The sequence below is a fragment of the Urocampus carinirostris genome, chromosome 7 (genome assembly GCF_059441175.1).
Source record: "Urocampus carinirostris isolate Australia breed hairy pipefish chromosome 7, RoL_Ucar_1.0, whole genome shotgun sequence".
Classification (NCBI taxonomy): Eukaryota; Metazoa; Chordata; class Actinopteri; order Syngnathiformes; family Syngnathidae; genus Urocampus; species Urocampus carinirostris.
Window position 1 is genome coordinate 27,605,792 of NC_142355.1, and position 14,341 is coordinate 27,620,132.

General features: G+C 40.1%; 1 protein-coding gene across 1 annotated transcript; it reads right to left on the bottom strand.

Moving 5' to 3' along the window:
- Positions 1–379: 379 nt before the first annotated feature.
- Positions 380–14,341, bottom strand: tes (testis derived transcript (3 LIM domains)). Its single transcript, XM_088339336.1, has 7 exons — positions 14,238–14,341; positions 10,864–10,936; positions 10,245–10,682; positions 6,761–7,138; positions 2,551–2,766; positions 1,564–1,722; positions 380–726 (listed from the first exon to the last, which is right to left on the bottom strand). The coding sequence occupies exons 1-7, from the start codon at positions 14,336–14,338 to the stop codon at positions 535–537; spliced, it is 1,557 nt and encodes a 518-aa protein (XP_088195462.1). The 5' UTR covers positions 14,339–14,341; the 3' UTR covers positions 380–534.

Genomic DNA, 14,341 nt, shown 5'->3' on the forward strand with positions numbered 1-14,341 from the left:
TAAGAAATTCATAATGCGACCACCGTGTTTTGACCGCGCCTTCATCCCAGTTCCTGCTTCGAACACCTAAAATTCCTTCTTGGGTACACTGGCGCCCCCTGCAGGCTATTAGAAGAATTGCAGTGTCATGGAGTTGCTTGACCAAGGTGGCCTGAATGAAGGGAAAGTAGAAATGTTCCTAAGGATAGGACGCTTCCTGGAATTGTCAATAGTTTCCAATTGATGGAGAGAGAAAAACATGAAAGCTGAATGGCAATATTTTCCATGGTTTACAGTTATTGTCACTTTACAAACATTTTAAAGATAAAGAATGCCTGTGACAAGTGTGTCTTTGAATGACCTTTAAAAATTGACAACAAAATACAAAAATAGGTCAAAATTCAGTCATAAACTCGTTTTAATGACACATGATGTTGAAGTAGTCAGTAGTTTCATGTCTGGGACCTGAATAGAAAAAAAGGTACAGACTTTTAAGGCACTCAAACTGCTTGGCAACTATCTGGAATACACGTTTGCCTTCTCTATCTGGGCCTGCTAAGCAGGGGTGTTCTTCTTGCACTCCACGGAGCAGAAGAGTTGCTTCTGCACCGCCATGAAGCGCTGGCCCATCAGGACTTTGGCACACCCGGAACACTTGAAGCACTGCGGCGCTGCGTGCCAGTGGTGCTCGCCGTATGAGACACGCTGAGCCTCGGGATCCACCGGCTGGCCGCACCCTGAACATTTCTGTGGATGTCACGGACACCCGTTGTGATCAATTTCAGAGCTTTTTTCATAAGATGGGTCCTACAAAGGTACTTTTTGGAAGTAGTTTTCTTTTTTATGTCTGTATTTACATGAAATCCACAAGTGTACAATGTGATACCAAAGTTTTCCCCCAGTTATTTAGGATCTAGTATTGTCACTTGGCTACCCGTCAAATATAACTCTTACTGCCATGATACAACTGGTCAAGTAGACATAGCCTACTGTAATTCAAGTATTTTGCTCACAAAAAAAGTCAATTGTAAAAAAATATAAAGTGGGTTTCACTCAAAGAATAAAGCACAATCTTTAGTCAGACAACTGCTCAAGTAGACATATGCTACTGTACTTTAAGTATGTACACACATCAAAAGTAAAGCATAACATTCTGAGCAATTAGATGTTTTCTAATCCAATGGATATCCAAATCATTGATTATAATAAGTTGTCGATTAACATATTTGTCATTTCGATACAATGTAAACCAAATTACATACTTACTTTTTCCATATTGAGCTTAAAACATTCCTGTTCCCACAAAAATGCATACAGCTGACATTTCACAAGGGATACCGGTTAGTTCAATAAAAATGTCTGAGAAGCTATAATCAAGGTATTGTTGGAACATCTCAACACAATCCTCAATTGACTAATTTACTACAAGCTCCAAAATAGATAATTAATGAGTAAAACAGTCAATACCTCTAAATTAAATTTTGTTTTATAAAAAGTGCTAGGTTTAATATGTCTGGCCCTTGGCTGGTTGAAAAAGTGACAATTAAATAAATGTATTAGATATTGTGTGCAAATTTGCCTTACCACAGCGTAGTTGCTCATATAGCAGGGCGTGCAGACAGGCTTTTCCTGCTCCATCACGTAAGTCTCTCCAGCCAGGACCAGGTCGCAGTCGAAACAGCAGAAATGCTTCAAGTGCCAGTTTTGGCCCTCAGCTTGCGTGTACTCATTACTGAAAATCAGCTATGGAGGCATGAAAACACAAAATCATTGTAAAATAATCACTGGAAAAGTCAACACAGTTCATAGTTTACTGTATTTTCTGGACTATGAAACAGTCCGGATTATAATGCACGAGCCGAAAAATGCATAATTAAGAAGAAAAAACATAAGTCGCACCTGGAGTATAAGTCGCATTTTTGGGGGAAATGTATTTGAGAAAATCCAACACCAAAAATACTTATGTCATCCTGAAAGGGAATTTCAAATAAATATAAAATAGAGAACAACAGGCTTATCAGTTTAACTCCAAATCACCAAATCCGATGAAATCTTCGTCTTTGTGTAACTTTTACCGGTAAACAACTCCCCCAACTCAAAAGGTAGATGACACAACGCTTCCTCCTTTCGCTTCTACGTCGAATACATCAGACTCATCGCCACCTCCGCAGTTCGCCACTCCCCTACGGCTCTCGCGAACTACGAAATTTCATTCTTCTGCTCGATTACCAATTTCAGCTGCATATTACTCTATTTGCAGCTTGTTATCTGCAGAATAGGATTTTCATTTTGGTGCCATTGTTGTTCAAATTATTTTTGTTGAAATTATTAACACAGGCTTAGAGTGTCCTCTTGTGGTTTTGTGTGAAAATGACAAGTGAAATGATCTAATATAGTGTTACTAATTTCACACATAAGTCGCACTGGAGTATAAGTCGCACCCCTGGCCAAACTATGAAAAAAACCTGTGACTCAAAAGTCCTGAAAATACGGTAATAGAACAAAAAAAAACAATGAAATAAATGGGTAAAACTATCAATAAAATCAACTTTCAACGCTGACTTATGTCACCTCATCACAGCCGGCACAGCGTGGCTTCTCGCTATCGCCATAATGACGCCCGCAGTAGAGTTTCCCTCGCTTCCAGAAGTAGATCATGTCGACCAGCAGCTCATCACATTTGCAGCACACGAAACAGGCCGGGTGCCACAGCTTGTCGTAGCCGGCCCGCTCGGCGTACACGGCCGGTTCACCCACACGCATCGGCTGATCGCAGCGGCAACACGACTGCGGAGAAGAAAGACAAAATGAACTCGTCTTTTTTGAGATATCTAATTGTAACAGCAAGAAAACAATTGAGAAAAACTAAAGAAAGGCAGATACAAAGAGAAGTGCAGCGATATCTAGATATCAGTGTCTGAAACTCATGACAAAAAGTTAGCAGACACCAGGGCAGACAACTCTGAAAAGTTGCCTGCCCAGCCATAAAGTTGCCTGCCCCATTTTTAACAACTAGAAACACAATAAGACAAATAATGAAAAAAAACATTGTTGCAAAGTATTCAGGATCGATAATCAGAATATATAACAGAACAACACTTTAAAATTAAGTTTATTATAAATCTATTTATAACATTCATTGCATGTATATGACATCATTGTTTTCCATCTGCCATCTGTATGTACCTGTATTGACTTATCTTCATTCATGCAATGTTTGCGTTGCGTCGTCTGCTACAAGCCACGTCAACTCCTCTTTCCACGATGCTTTTAATGTACGTTTACATTTTGTAGCGTCATCAATTTTGTTAGCTTCTTTTGAATCTTTCTTCTGAGGGTGAGGTTTTGGCTTGATTCCTAACCACTTCTCCATTTTGCTAGTGTTCTCTGTCTCTACTTTGGAAAATGATATGCAAATGCGAGACCTTATAACGCTCGGGAAAGTCCGAAAGCACGAAGTTATTCGATGCAGGCTTCTGATTGGCTGCCGAGTATGCAAATTGCCTAACGAACCGAAATTCCGAAATTTCCAAACTGAATGAAGATTTCGCAATCGGAATAAAGCAAACGTTTGATTTGAAGAAAATAACAAAATAAAAAATAAAAACGAAAGATTTTTTTTTCTTGAAAAAGTTGTCGGCCACCCGGGCAGAGACGTTGCATAAGATGTCCGCCCGACGTAAAAGATGCACACCCCGTCCGGGCAGATGTTATTTCAGACACTGATAAGTCATAACATTTTCTGGGACTAAAACTAAAAATAACTTGCCAGTGAGGAGTCATTGGCATTTTCTAGGAAATGCGTTCTCTAACTGGCATGACTGAGCCTTTTTTAACCCTACTTCTATTTATTACAACATTGTAATTACATGATAATAACATAGTAATAACATAATGATAATACGATAACTTGCTATTTTAGAAATGCATATCAAACTGCTAGCCCTTCAAAAACCAGCTTCAAAAAACTTGGTGACCCTCGGGAAAGTCCAGAAGCACAAAGTTATTCGATGTAAGCTTCTGATTGGCTGCCTAGTATGCAAATTGTTAAACAAACCGAAATTCCGAAATTTCCAAACCGAACTAATATTTCGAAATCGGAATAAAGAATCTTTTCTTCCGGCGCCGTCACGAATGGCAGCCACTCCAGCAGCTCCCGTGTTATTTTCGATTGTTCTCGATTGTTCTCAGCTCAGGGATGCTGCTGGAAATGTGAATTTCCCTTCGGGGATGAACAAAGTATCTATCTATCTATCTATCTATCTATCTATCTATCTATCTATCTAAAGCAAATGCTTGATTTGAAAAAAAAAAAAAAAATCATTGTTTTTTTTTTTCTTTTCATGAAAAAGTTGTCGGCCACCCGGGTGGAGACGCTTTGTAAATTGTACGCCCAACGTAAAAGATGCACGCCCTGGGCGTCTGGGCTGACGTTATTTCAGACACTGAAAATGCACATGGTCCTTTTAACCTCTTCCAGTAAAGAAGCCGAGAGCCCATTTTTGAGTTTTGTTCTAGATCTTGTTTTACATTTGAGACCTTTGATACAAATAGAAAATGGACAAAATTCCAAAAGGAACATAAAAGTCCGTCAAACTAGCCAACTCAATGTGAGGAAGTGTCGACTTAATTGATGTTGGAAGATTAGCCGCGCTGGCGGTTCGCGTTCATTGTTGAGCTGCGAGCGAAAGTCGGTTTGGTGCCAACGGCGCACACAATGCAAACAATGTGCCGTCTGCACAGAGCAGCCAAAAAACAGTCACAGAGTCACATGGAACACTTTGATGTGATATTTTTCAACACCGCCCCAGGAATTACAATAAGGGCCACATTGATATGTGAGAAGAAAATGTTCCGTTTTTTTTTTTTTTTTAACATAAAACACTTAGCCTACAAGGATCGAAAAAAAATGTTACGATGTCAATGGCAGTCAATGGCGTCGTACGTTTTGAAATACTGCAATCCTCTGTCCATTGTGGTAAATGGGGAACAGAACCCCCCCAAGAAGTAGCCCCCCTATTTTAAACATACGCTCTGCCAGCCCCAGCTCGCAGCAATAATCAACTGGGTATAATGGATTGCGGCCATAAAGATTTCGTTCATTTTAGCCGTAAAACACAAAGAAATAGCTGCCATGTATGACACAAATTTTTCCATCCTTTCCCCTGCACTCGGGAATAGTCAACTGGGGATGATATCACAGTTCAAACAATGCAATTCATTTGAGGCAGGCCACAATGACACTCTTCAGCGGCCCGAATTGGAAAAAAAAACACTCTCAGCAATAGTTGACCTGGGATAATGGATCACGGCAACAACTGTGCATTTCTTTTTAGGCGAGCCAAAACGGCACGCCTCCCGACAAAAGTGCCTTCTCCCAGTCTCTGCTTGCAATAAATGGGGTTAGGGATAACAGACTGCGGCCATACGGGTGCTGTTCATTATAAGAAGGAAGAATGGGGGAAAAAAAGATTCGCCTGTATGAAACATTTTTTTTTATCTCGGCTCCTTGGGTCGACTGAGGGATAATTGTGGCCAGAACTGTGAAGTTGATTTTAGGCAGGCCACAATGGCAACCCTCACCTGCCCAAACTGAAAAAAAAAAAAATGGTCTCTGCTGGGCCCTGCTCTTAGCAATACAAACGCTCCCCTACTTACGACCATTCGAATTATGAAAAACGGTAGAAACAAACATTTTTTTCGGGAAGTCGAAAAATATCCGGACATTGCTGTAAGTTAGATTTTGTATTTTGTGTACCTTTTTCCGAGTACAGGACATTACTGTAGTACTTCTTTCCGGTGCCACCGGCATGTGGTGTGAGAGGTCACCCAGCAACCAACCCGAAGAGCAAATCCGCTTCCTCTTCCTAGTTCGCGTGTAAACATTCTACAGTGTATCTCCAGCGCGCTAAGAACTTTAACATTTTTGTTGTTTAATAACTGGTGCATCCATCTAATATGGTTGGTGTAAAGTGTAAAAAAGAGGCTAGCCGTTTCATTGTAAACGAAAGTGGAATAAGAAAGCTTGAAGCTGTAAGAAGTCTCCCAGCATCCACCCCGAAGAAGAAATACGGCTTCTACTTCTTAGTTCATGTATAAATATACGGGTACTGTATCTCTAGCGCGCTAAGAACTTTGAAATTTGTATTGTTTAATATCTCGTGCATTCATTCAATATGGTTGGTGTAAAGCGTAAAGAACAGGCAAGCAGTTTCTTTTAAAAGGAAAATGGAATAGGGAAGCTTGATGCGGTTGAGAAAATGGTTGCATCGCTTTTTTTTGGCCAATTTTTACCATGGAGGAGGAAGTCGCCTAACTGTTGAAGCTCATCTTCCAAAAGTAAGTTCAACTTAACTTTATAGAGCATATTATTTTATGAAATGTTTATTTTTTCATACAAAACAGGTCACTTATACAAGCCTTAAACATAATTACATAAACCTTAAACATACAAAATATAGCACTGAAGCAATTTACAGACATTCGTCCGGAACCTCATTTGTAAGTAGGGCAGCGTCTGTAGTGGAATGTGGATAGTTAATCACAGCCACAACCGTGCGTTTAATTTTAAACGTGCCACCTTTCGACAAAAGTGCCTTCTTCCGGTCCCCACTCGCATCAATATGGGATTAGGGATAACGGATCATGGCCACACGAGTGCAGTTCATTTTAGGCGGGAATACAATAACGGGGATAATAGTTGGTGGAATATTTTTCAACCCGCGATGCACTGAAAGTGCAAAGTACGAAGCGCAAAGTAGCGAGGGATCATAGTACTCACAAAGTGTTGCTGTGGTGCTCCCGGGGCAGCCATGCCACCAGCGGTACCCGCGGTCCCAACGGCGCTCCCAGCGGCACCCTTGGAGCTCACTGTTTTAGCCTCTCCAGGACCGCCCGGTCCACCTTGGCCAGCGGCCGCCTGGACGGCAGCCATTTCCTCGGGCATCTTCACATCACCGACACCGAGCGCCTCGTCCTTGTACTTGCGTACAAACTGTTGCATCTTCTTGACTTCAGCCGGGCTGAGCTCGTGGCACTTAGCCGGGTCCTGGTCGTGCTCGGGAAGTTGGCGGGCCATCTGTTGGCGGCGGTAGACTGCGCCTTCCGTGCCCGCCACCGGCCGCTTCTCGGGAGGGAGCAGCTCGATGTAGCGCACTGCCTACACAAAAAATAGAACAATCACTAAAGAAGGAAGGGAAAATGTTTGGGGGTATGATATGGCAAGAGACTAAACAACCAGCACAGCACATTCAGAACTCTTGCCATTGAAAAATGCATGTATTGACACAATATGCAAACACAGATATACACAAACAAAATGTCATAAAATGTTTGTCACGCGGTAATGAAAAGTAGACCCCATGTTAATATGTTGAATGCTAAAATAATGCATCAATAACAATAAGTATTTTGTGTAAATGCCAATAGAAATGTACATGTCTTCTTATAATTTTGTAGATTGAGTTGCATTCATTACCAGAAAAAAAGGTATTTGCATCAAATCTTAAGGAATGGACAAAAAAGAATGTCATTCAAGTTGATTGTTACTAGCCCATGTGTCAGGAAGCTGAGAAGCACATTGTTGTTACTAGTTAACATGAAAGGCTAACAGTCTTATACCCATTTCTTAAATAATTATCATGTTGTTACTATGTTGTTGATATGTTATTATCAGGATTGGTATTATTTAAAAAATGGGATTAAAAAGGCTAAGTCAACCACAAAAACATCTACCTTGTATATAAGCCCAAAGAGTTAAGGAGCTGTATGGAACTTTGTTACTCTCTTCCGCCGTCTCCTGGCTTGTGTCATTATTGCAGCATCAGTCAGCTCATTCATGATGCTCGTGTAAGTACAGACGCTCCCATACTAACGACCATTCGACTTACGATAAACGGTAAATACGAATATTTTTTTCAGGATGTCAAAAAATATCCGGACATTGCTTTAAGTTAGATTTTGTATTGTGTGCACCTTTTTTCCTAGTCCAAGGACAGTACTGTAATGCTTCTTTCCGCAGCTACTGGCGTGTGGTGGCGATGTGAGAGGTCACCCAGCATCCACCCCGAAGAAGAAATACGCTTCCTCTTCCTAGTTTGTGTGTAAACAATCTATACTGTATCTCCAGCGTGCTAAGTCATTTTTATTGTTTAATATTTTGTGCATCCATTCAATATGGTTGGTGTAAAGTGTAAAAAAGAGGCGAGCCGTTTCTTTTGAAACAAAATAAGAATAAGAAAGCTTGATGGGGTTGAAAAAAATGGTTGTATTGCTTTTTTTTCGGCCACTTTCTGACACGGAGGAGGAACTCTTGAAGCTCATCTTCCAAAAGTAAGTTAAACTCAAATCTATTTATCTTTATAAAGCATATTATTTTATGAAATGTTTATTTTTTAGTACAAAATAATACAGGTTACTTATACAAGCCTTAAACATATTTAAATAAACCTTTAACATTCAAAATATAACACTAAAGCAACTTGCGTCGAAGTGTCCTTGGGTAAGGCACTGAACCCCTAATCCCCCCAATAAGTAGGTCGGTGCCTTGCATGGCTGCATGGCCGCTATCGGTATGTGTGTGAATGGGTAAGTGTGAAGACCATGGTAAAGCGCTTTGGGAGGTCTTCATTGACTTGAAAAGCACTATATAAATGCAGACCATTTACCATTTACCATTCAACTTACGAATGATCTTGTTAGTAAGTAGGGCAGCGTCTGTCTGTGCATTTCTTAGACAAATAAACTCTTCTTTTTTCATCATTTGGGGGTTTTGATTGGCACTGGGACTGTCCGGGAAGCAGGCCTCTTCTTACTTTCACAATTTTATGAAACACTAGCAAATAAACACAAAAAAAACCTGCAGGCACGAGCATGATGAGACTTTTCAGCACTCCACTGCAGGCCCCATTCCCTGAATCAAATGTGTTCCGGCCCAAACATCTCTGATAAAAGTAAGATAAAATTAGATAGGCGCAGTGGAAAATGAAGCATACGGGCTCTTTGACCTCAGTTGGGCATTGTTAACACATACTAAATAGAGAATATATTTAACTTTCAACTTTTCAAGGACACCCCAAATTACATGCCCCACCTTTAAAGACACACATCATGTTGATTATTTCTATTTTCGGATGCGATCAATGGGCTACACCCTGTAGGTGTTCTTAGGGGCTACATGGTGCTGAACATTGCTGAACATAGGGCAGGGGTCAGGAACCTATGGCTCGCGAGCCATATAAGGCTCTTTCTATGACTACCTATGGCTCAGAAACAAATTGGATTGCATGCAAATTTTCACCATCTCGTTCAAAACTTGAGACATTAATCCTGTTCAGATACACACAAAGCCAAACGAAAGCTGAATTACAAAGCAGTACTTCACACAAAATATAGGGCACGTTTTTCACAAAAATTTAGTCAAGGTGTCACACCAAAAAAAACAAAAAAGTAAAACTTGTTTTGGCTGTACAACGCTAAAGAATCCTTTATATAAAAGCTCACTATATAATCTGTGTTCAGTGTTCAGATACCTTATGATGAAATCCACAGAACAAACTGTAAATACGCCAAAACACCAGAAGAGAATTCAAAGTTATTTGATTGGGTGAGTGGGAGGGATGGGTGGAGCTATGCAAAAAGTGCAAGCACTCCCTCCCATCTCTCGCCCTACGCCGTCTGCGCCAAAGGTAAGCACATCAGGCAGAATGTTGTGACGTTTTTACAAAATAACTGCTTGCATCTGGTTTTGAAACCAATATGTATGAAAAAAAAGGGCCAAGTTTAAAGTGGTATGTTTGTTGATTTTGGGACACGGGCTCTGTCATTATTCTTTTTTTATAATTTGTATCAAATCATCAAAAATAAAATAAGCTTTTGTCTGGGGCGCGGGTTTAGCAATTTAGTAAATTTGTCTCATAATATATGTTGTGGCTCTTTACCAAAATAAAATTAATATATTTTGCTTTTATGGCTCTTTGAGTCAAAAAGGTTCCCGACCCCTGACATAAGGTATTCTTGATGCCTTTTTTCTTTTTTCCTTACTGAACTTTGCTACACTCTAGCGTTGCTGGCTATTGCTGCCAAAATGTAATAAAAGGATTCCCGTTTAGAAACAGTACAAATAAAATAATAGCTAAATTCGAAATGTATAACAAACAAAAACCAGAAAAATGTTTGTTGAAAAGTAAAATTCGGTTTGTAATCCAAGCAGATGAAAAATATTTCAGTTTACAAAAACTTAAGTCAATTTTTCAAAGCAAACTTACCACAAATTTGTTAGCCACGGGGGGTGCCCACTCATACGTGACCGACTTCAACGGTGTTTCTTTGGTGACTGGCACCACGTTCGAAGCGTTGGAACCAACGGAAACGTTGGCGGTGTTGGCCTTGATGGGGGCAACGCCAGCTGGCCGGGCTTGGACAGCGGCGGGCGCCCTACCTCCTAAGTTTGCTTGAATGCCGCCAGGCGCTGCGCCTCCAGAGGCTGCAGGAGGTGCAACAGAACCTTCAGATGTGGCGGTGCCGTGAGGTAAAGCAGTGGAGGCGGGTAAGACGGTGTGGGCGACACTGGGTAAAACGGTTTGGGCCGTTGCAGGGCCACCAAGCGTAATGGTGACAGCATTGCCGCGATATACAGGCACACCATCCGTCTTCAGCTTGGCAATGAGGCCCGTGTACTTGGTGTCCTCGAAGAGCTTCCCCACCTGCAAGGACATTTGAGATGGTTATTAAAAAATGTAAAAGCAACATCATGAATAAAAAACAAAAACCATTGAGGTGGATAATGTAGTGAAAAAAAAACATATAGTTACTCAAACAATTTTTTTAATAATTACAATTTCATTCAAAAATATAAAAAAAATCTAACAAAAAAGTGATCCCGACCTTTTTGTTCTCCTCAGTATGCATCTGCACATTGTGCTCCGCCAATCCACACTTGCAATTCCGGCAGATTTTTCTACAACAGACATTAAAAAAACAAGTCATTCATATAAATATCTGAGACAGGGCTCACCAACCTTTTTGAAGCTGAGAGCTACTTTTTTGTTTCTGGTTAGTACCAGTTTTATATGCATTTCTAAAATAATACCTTGTCATGTCATTATTATGTCGTTACTATGTTATTGTTATATTTATATAAGTAGCTTTCAGACTAATTCTGACAATAGCTCACAAGTGACGGATCATTGTGATTTTCTGGGAAATGTGATTTTTAACAGGAATAATGTTTTGTTGGTTGAGATCATTTGAACTTTACTTGTTATCATTAAAACTAGGTAATGACATAATAATAACAGAGTAATTTTGATCACATTACCCCGATTTTAGCTAACCTGCATTGGCTCCCTGTTAGTTTAAGATTATTTTAAAGTTCTGTTGGTAGTATACAAAATCATGAATGGACTAGCTCCCTCGTATAATTCAGATTTAATTTCCCCCTATGTTCCGGTCCGGAGCCTTCATTCTGAAAATGCTGGTCTACGAGTGATCCCAAGAGCCAAGAAGAGAACCACAGATTCAAGAGTGTTCTCCATTTAGGCCCTGCTGCTGTGGAATGCTCTTCCCCCTGAGAGTCGATCTGCAACCTCAGTGGAAATGTTTAAATCTAGGCTTTAAACACACTTCTATTCTATATCTTATGAAATGCCTATATTTCATGTCGACAATATCTGTGTATTTGTTATTGCAACATCCGTTGCAGCCTGGTCATCCTGGAAGAGGGATTACCTCATGTGCAGTCCCTTCTGAAGGCTTCTTCATTTGCCTCATGTTGAGTTTTTTGAGTTTTTTCTTGCCCTCGTGTAGGTTTGAGATCAGGAGATGGTGTAAAAGCAGTCTGTGGTTTGCAATAATCTGTGGTCTGTGCAGCCCTTTGAGACTCCTTGTGATTAAGGGCTATTCGAATAAACATGACTTGACTTAATAACATGATAACTTGTTATTTTAGGAGTTATCATCAATAAAAAGGTAACTCTCAGCTTCAAAAGGACTGGTGACCCCTAAGCTACTGTATTTGCACAATTGTTTTGGACTGCTACTATATGTATGCCTAGGTACAGTACACGTGTTAATGATTACTCTTGCTGGGAAAGAAAAAAGAAGAAACTTCTGATGAAATGTATGAAAGCATTACCTCACCATTTTGAAAAGCAAACTCTGCATTCCAGACATTACCAAAACCAAAATGTCCCCCTCTCTCTCTGTCTCCTTGCCTCAATATTGTGACATCAGTCAAGTGTTGCTAATAAAGTCTCCTAGCCGCAGATCCGAGTCGATGAGCACATGCTGAGAACTTGCCGGAATCTTGCAGTGAGTCATTGTGTGTTGTCGTCTACAACAAACCGGCATTGTCACTTGGTCTTAAAATTCACTGCCGGAGACTTGTTTGCTTCGAAACAAAGAGGATGTGCTCTTCAGAAGAAAAAACCCTGATTCATGTAATTTAGGAGGTGGAGTAAGCAAGTCTAATGGCTAACAATTGGAGATTTGCAAGATTCATGTTTAGAGGTACTTAGTAAGTTTGGTGGGATGAGTAATAAGAGTTGTAGTCAAAAATAGTAGATAGGAGTTGTGTTATTGGGGGTTTCTATTTTGACTTTAGAGCCAACAAGGTTCCTTCATATGTAGCGAGTTACAGATATTGATCCCAGTTTGTGCCGATTCCAGACTAATTTTAAGGTATTGGCTGGACTCTTTTACAGTCAGGAATGATAAATTATAAATTGGAGGAATAATATATTTAGAGATGTTGTCAAACACCTTTATTCTGATTGATACCATTACTCATCTCTTGATCTCTTCAATACCAAAACCAGACACCGACTTCAACAATACATAATTCTCCCTTCGAGAGTTGTCCCTGAGCAAGACAGTTGCTTAGGGTGCCATCAGGTGGAGGCGGTGGCGAATTGCATTGGGGACAAAAAGTGGTAGTGTTTTGCTTTGGAGGGAAACGTGTGGTAGCTAATTTTCTATTGTAGTTTATTTTGATATGCTACATAAAAGTAAAATATGTAAAACTACCCATTTGTCTTTGATTTTATGGACTGTTTGTTGCTAGAGAGTAAAGAAGAGAAGGAAGAGGGAAAGAAAAAATGAAGGACCTTGGAAACTGTAAAATGTATATTGTGATTTTAAAAATCTGATCATTTCCAAATTGGCTAACTGATTGCTGTTATAATGATGCAAGACATGATAATGATTTTGAATGATTCATTGAAGAAGTTTCCAAATTTACTGGTCTCGTCTAAGACTCTGGCTTCAAGACGACATCATTTTTTTGTTCTTTTTAGTTAATTTTATGATATGTTTGTTGCAACATGCTTGAATATAATAAAAATGAATATGTTCAAGCAAACCATAATATCATTAATCATTTAAAAATTATTCTAATCTGAATCGGTGGCATTGACTGTGTAAATTATTCTGATCAGGGAATAATGGTTTGCTTAAAATAACACCTTACTGTACCTGGAAAACCTTTACTTTGTTTCCATCCATGCGTTATCTGCACCGCTTATCCTCAGTAGGGTCGCGGGGGTGCTGGAGCCCATCCCAGCTGTCTTCGGGCAGGGGGCAGGGGACACCCTGAACCGGTTCCCAGCCAGTCACAGGGCACACGGACAGACAACTCACTTGCTCATTCACACCTAGGGACAATTTGGACCGGCCAATTAACCCGACATCCATGTTTTTGGGAATGTGGGAGAAAAACCCATGCAGGCACGGGAAGAACATGCAAACTCCACATGGGGACGCTGCAGTAGCTGAACTTGAACCCTTCCCACATTTATTCATCCATATTTATTTCTGTCACCTATTATTATAGTTATTGAGTCCTGAGTGACATGTTTTTTCCCATAAATTCCTTTCTGTTAGATTAGTATTGGACTAAATTATTTGAGTACTTCAGTTAGAATATAATAACCTTTTAAAACAGTACGAAGAATTCAATCTAATCGTCTTGAAGCCAAACTTCAGATTTGGAGGTTTTTCATCCGCTCTCTTCCGAAATCTGATGTATGTGCTCTGAAAAGCGAGGCGATCCGAATAAAAATATTAAACTTGTCGCTTAGAGTGAATTCCTCAATCAATTATTTACTTCAATCATTTGATGACCCCTTAATTCGCTTCATGGGTATCAATTACTACTCAAGAGTTGGGTATCATATTGCTCTAAAGATAAGGTTTTATTGAACATTTACAGGCAAATATTTAGAGCGTAGGGATTACAAGCTGAGCCTTGGTGGAGTTCTCACCTCCAGAAATGAAGCTCAAAACCTTCACACTTGTCTTTACACTTGAGGCAGGCGGCGCCAGCACCAAACTCGTGCCCCAGCGTCATCTGGAATACAAACATCAC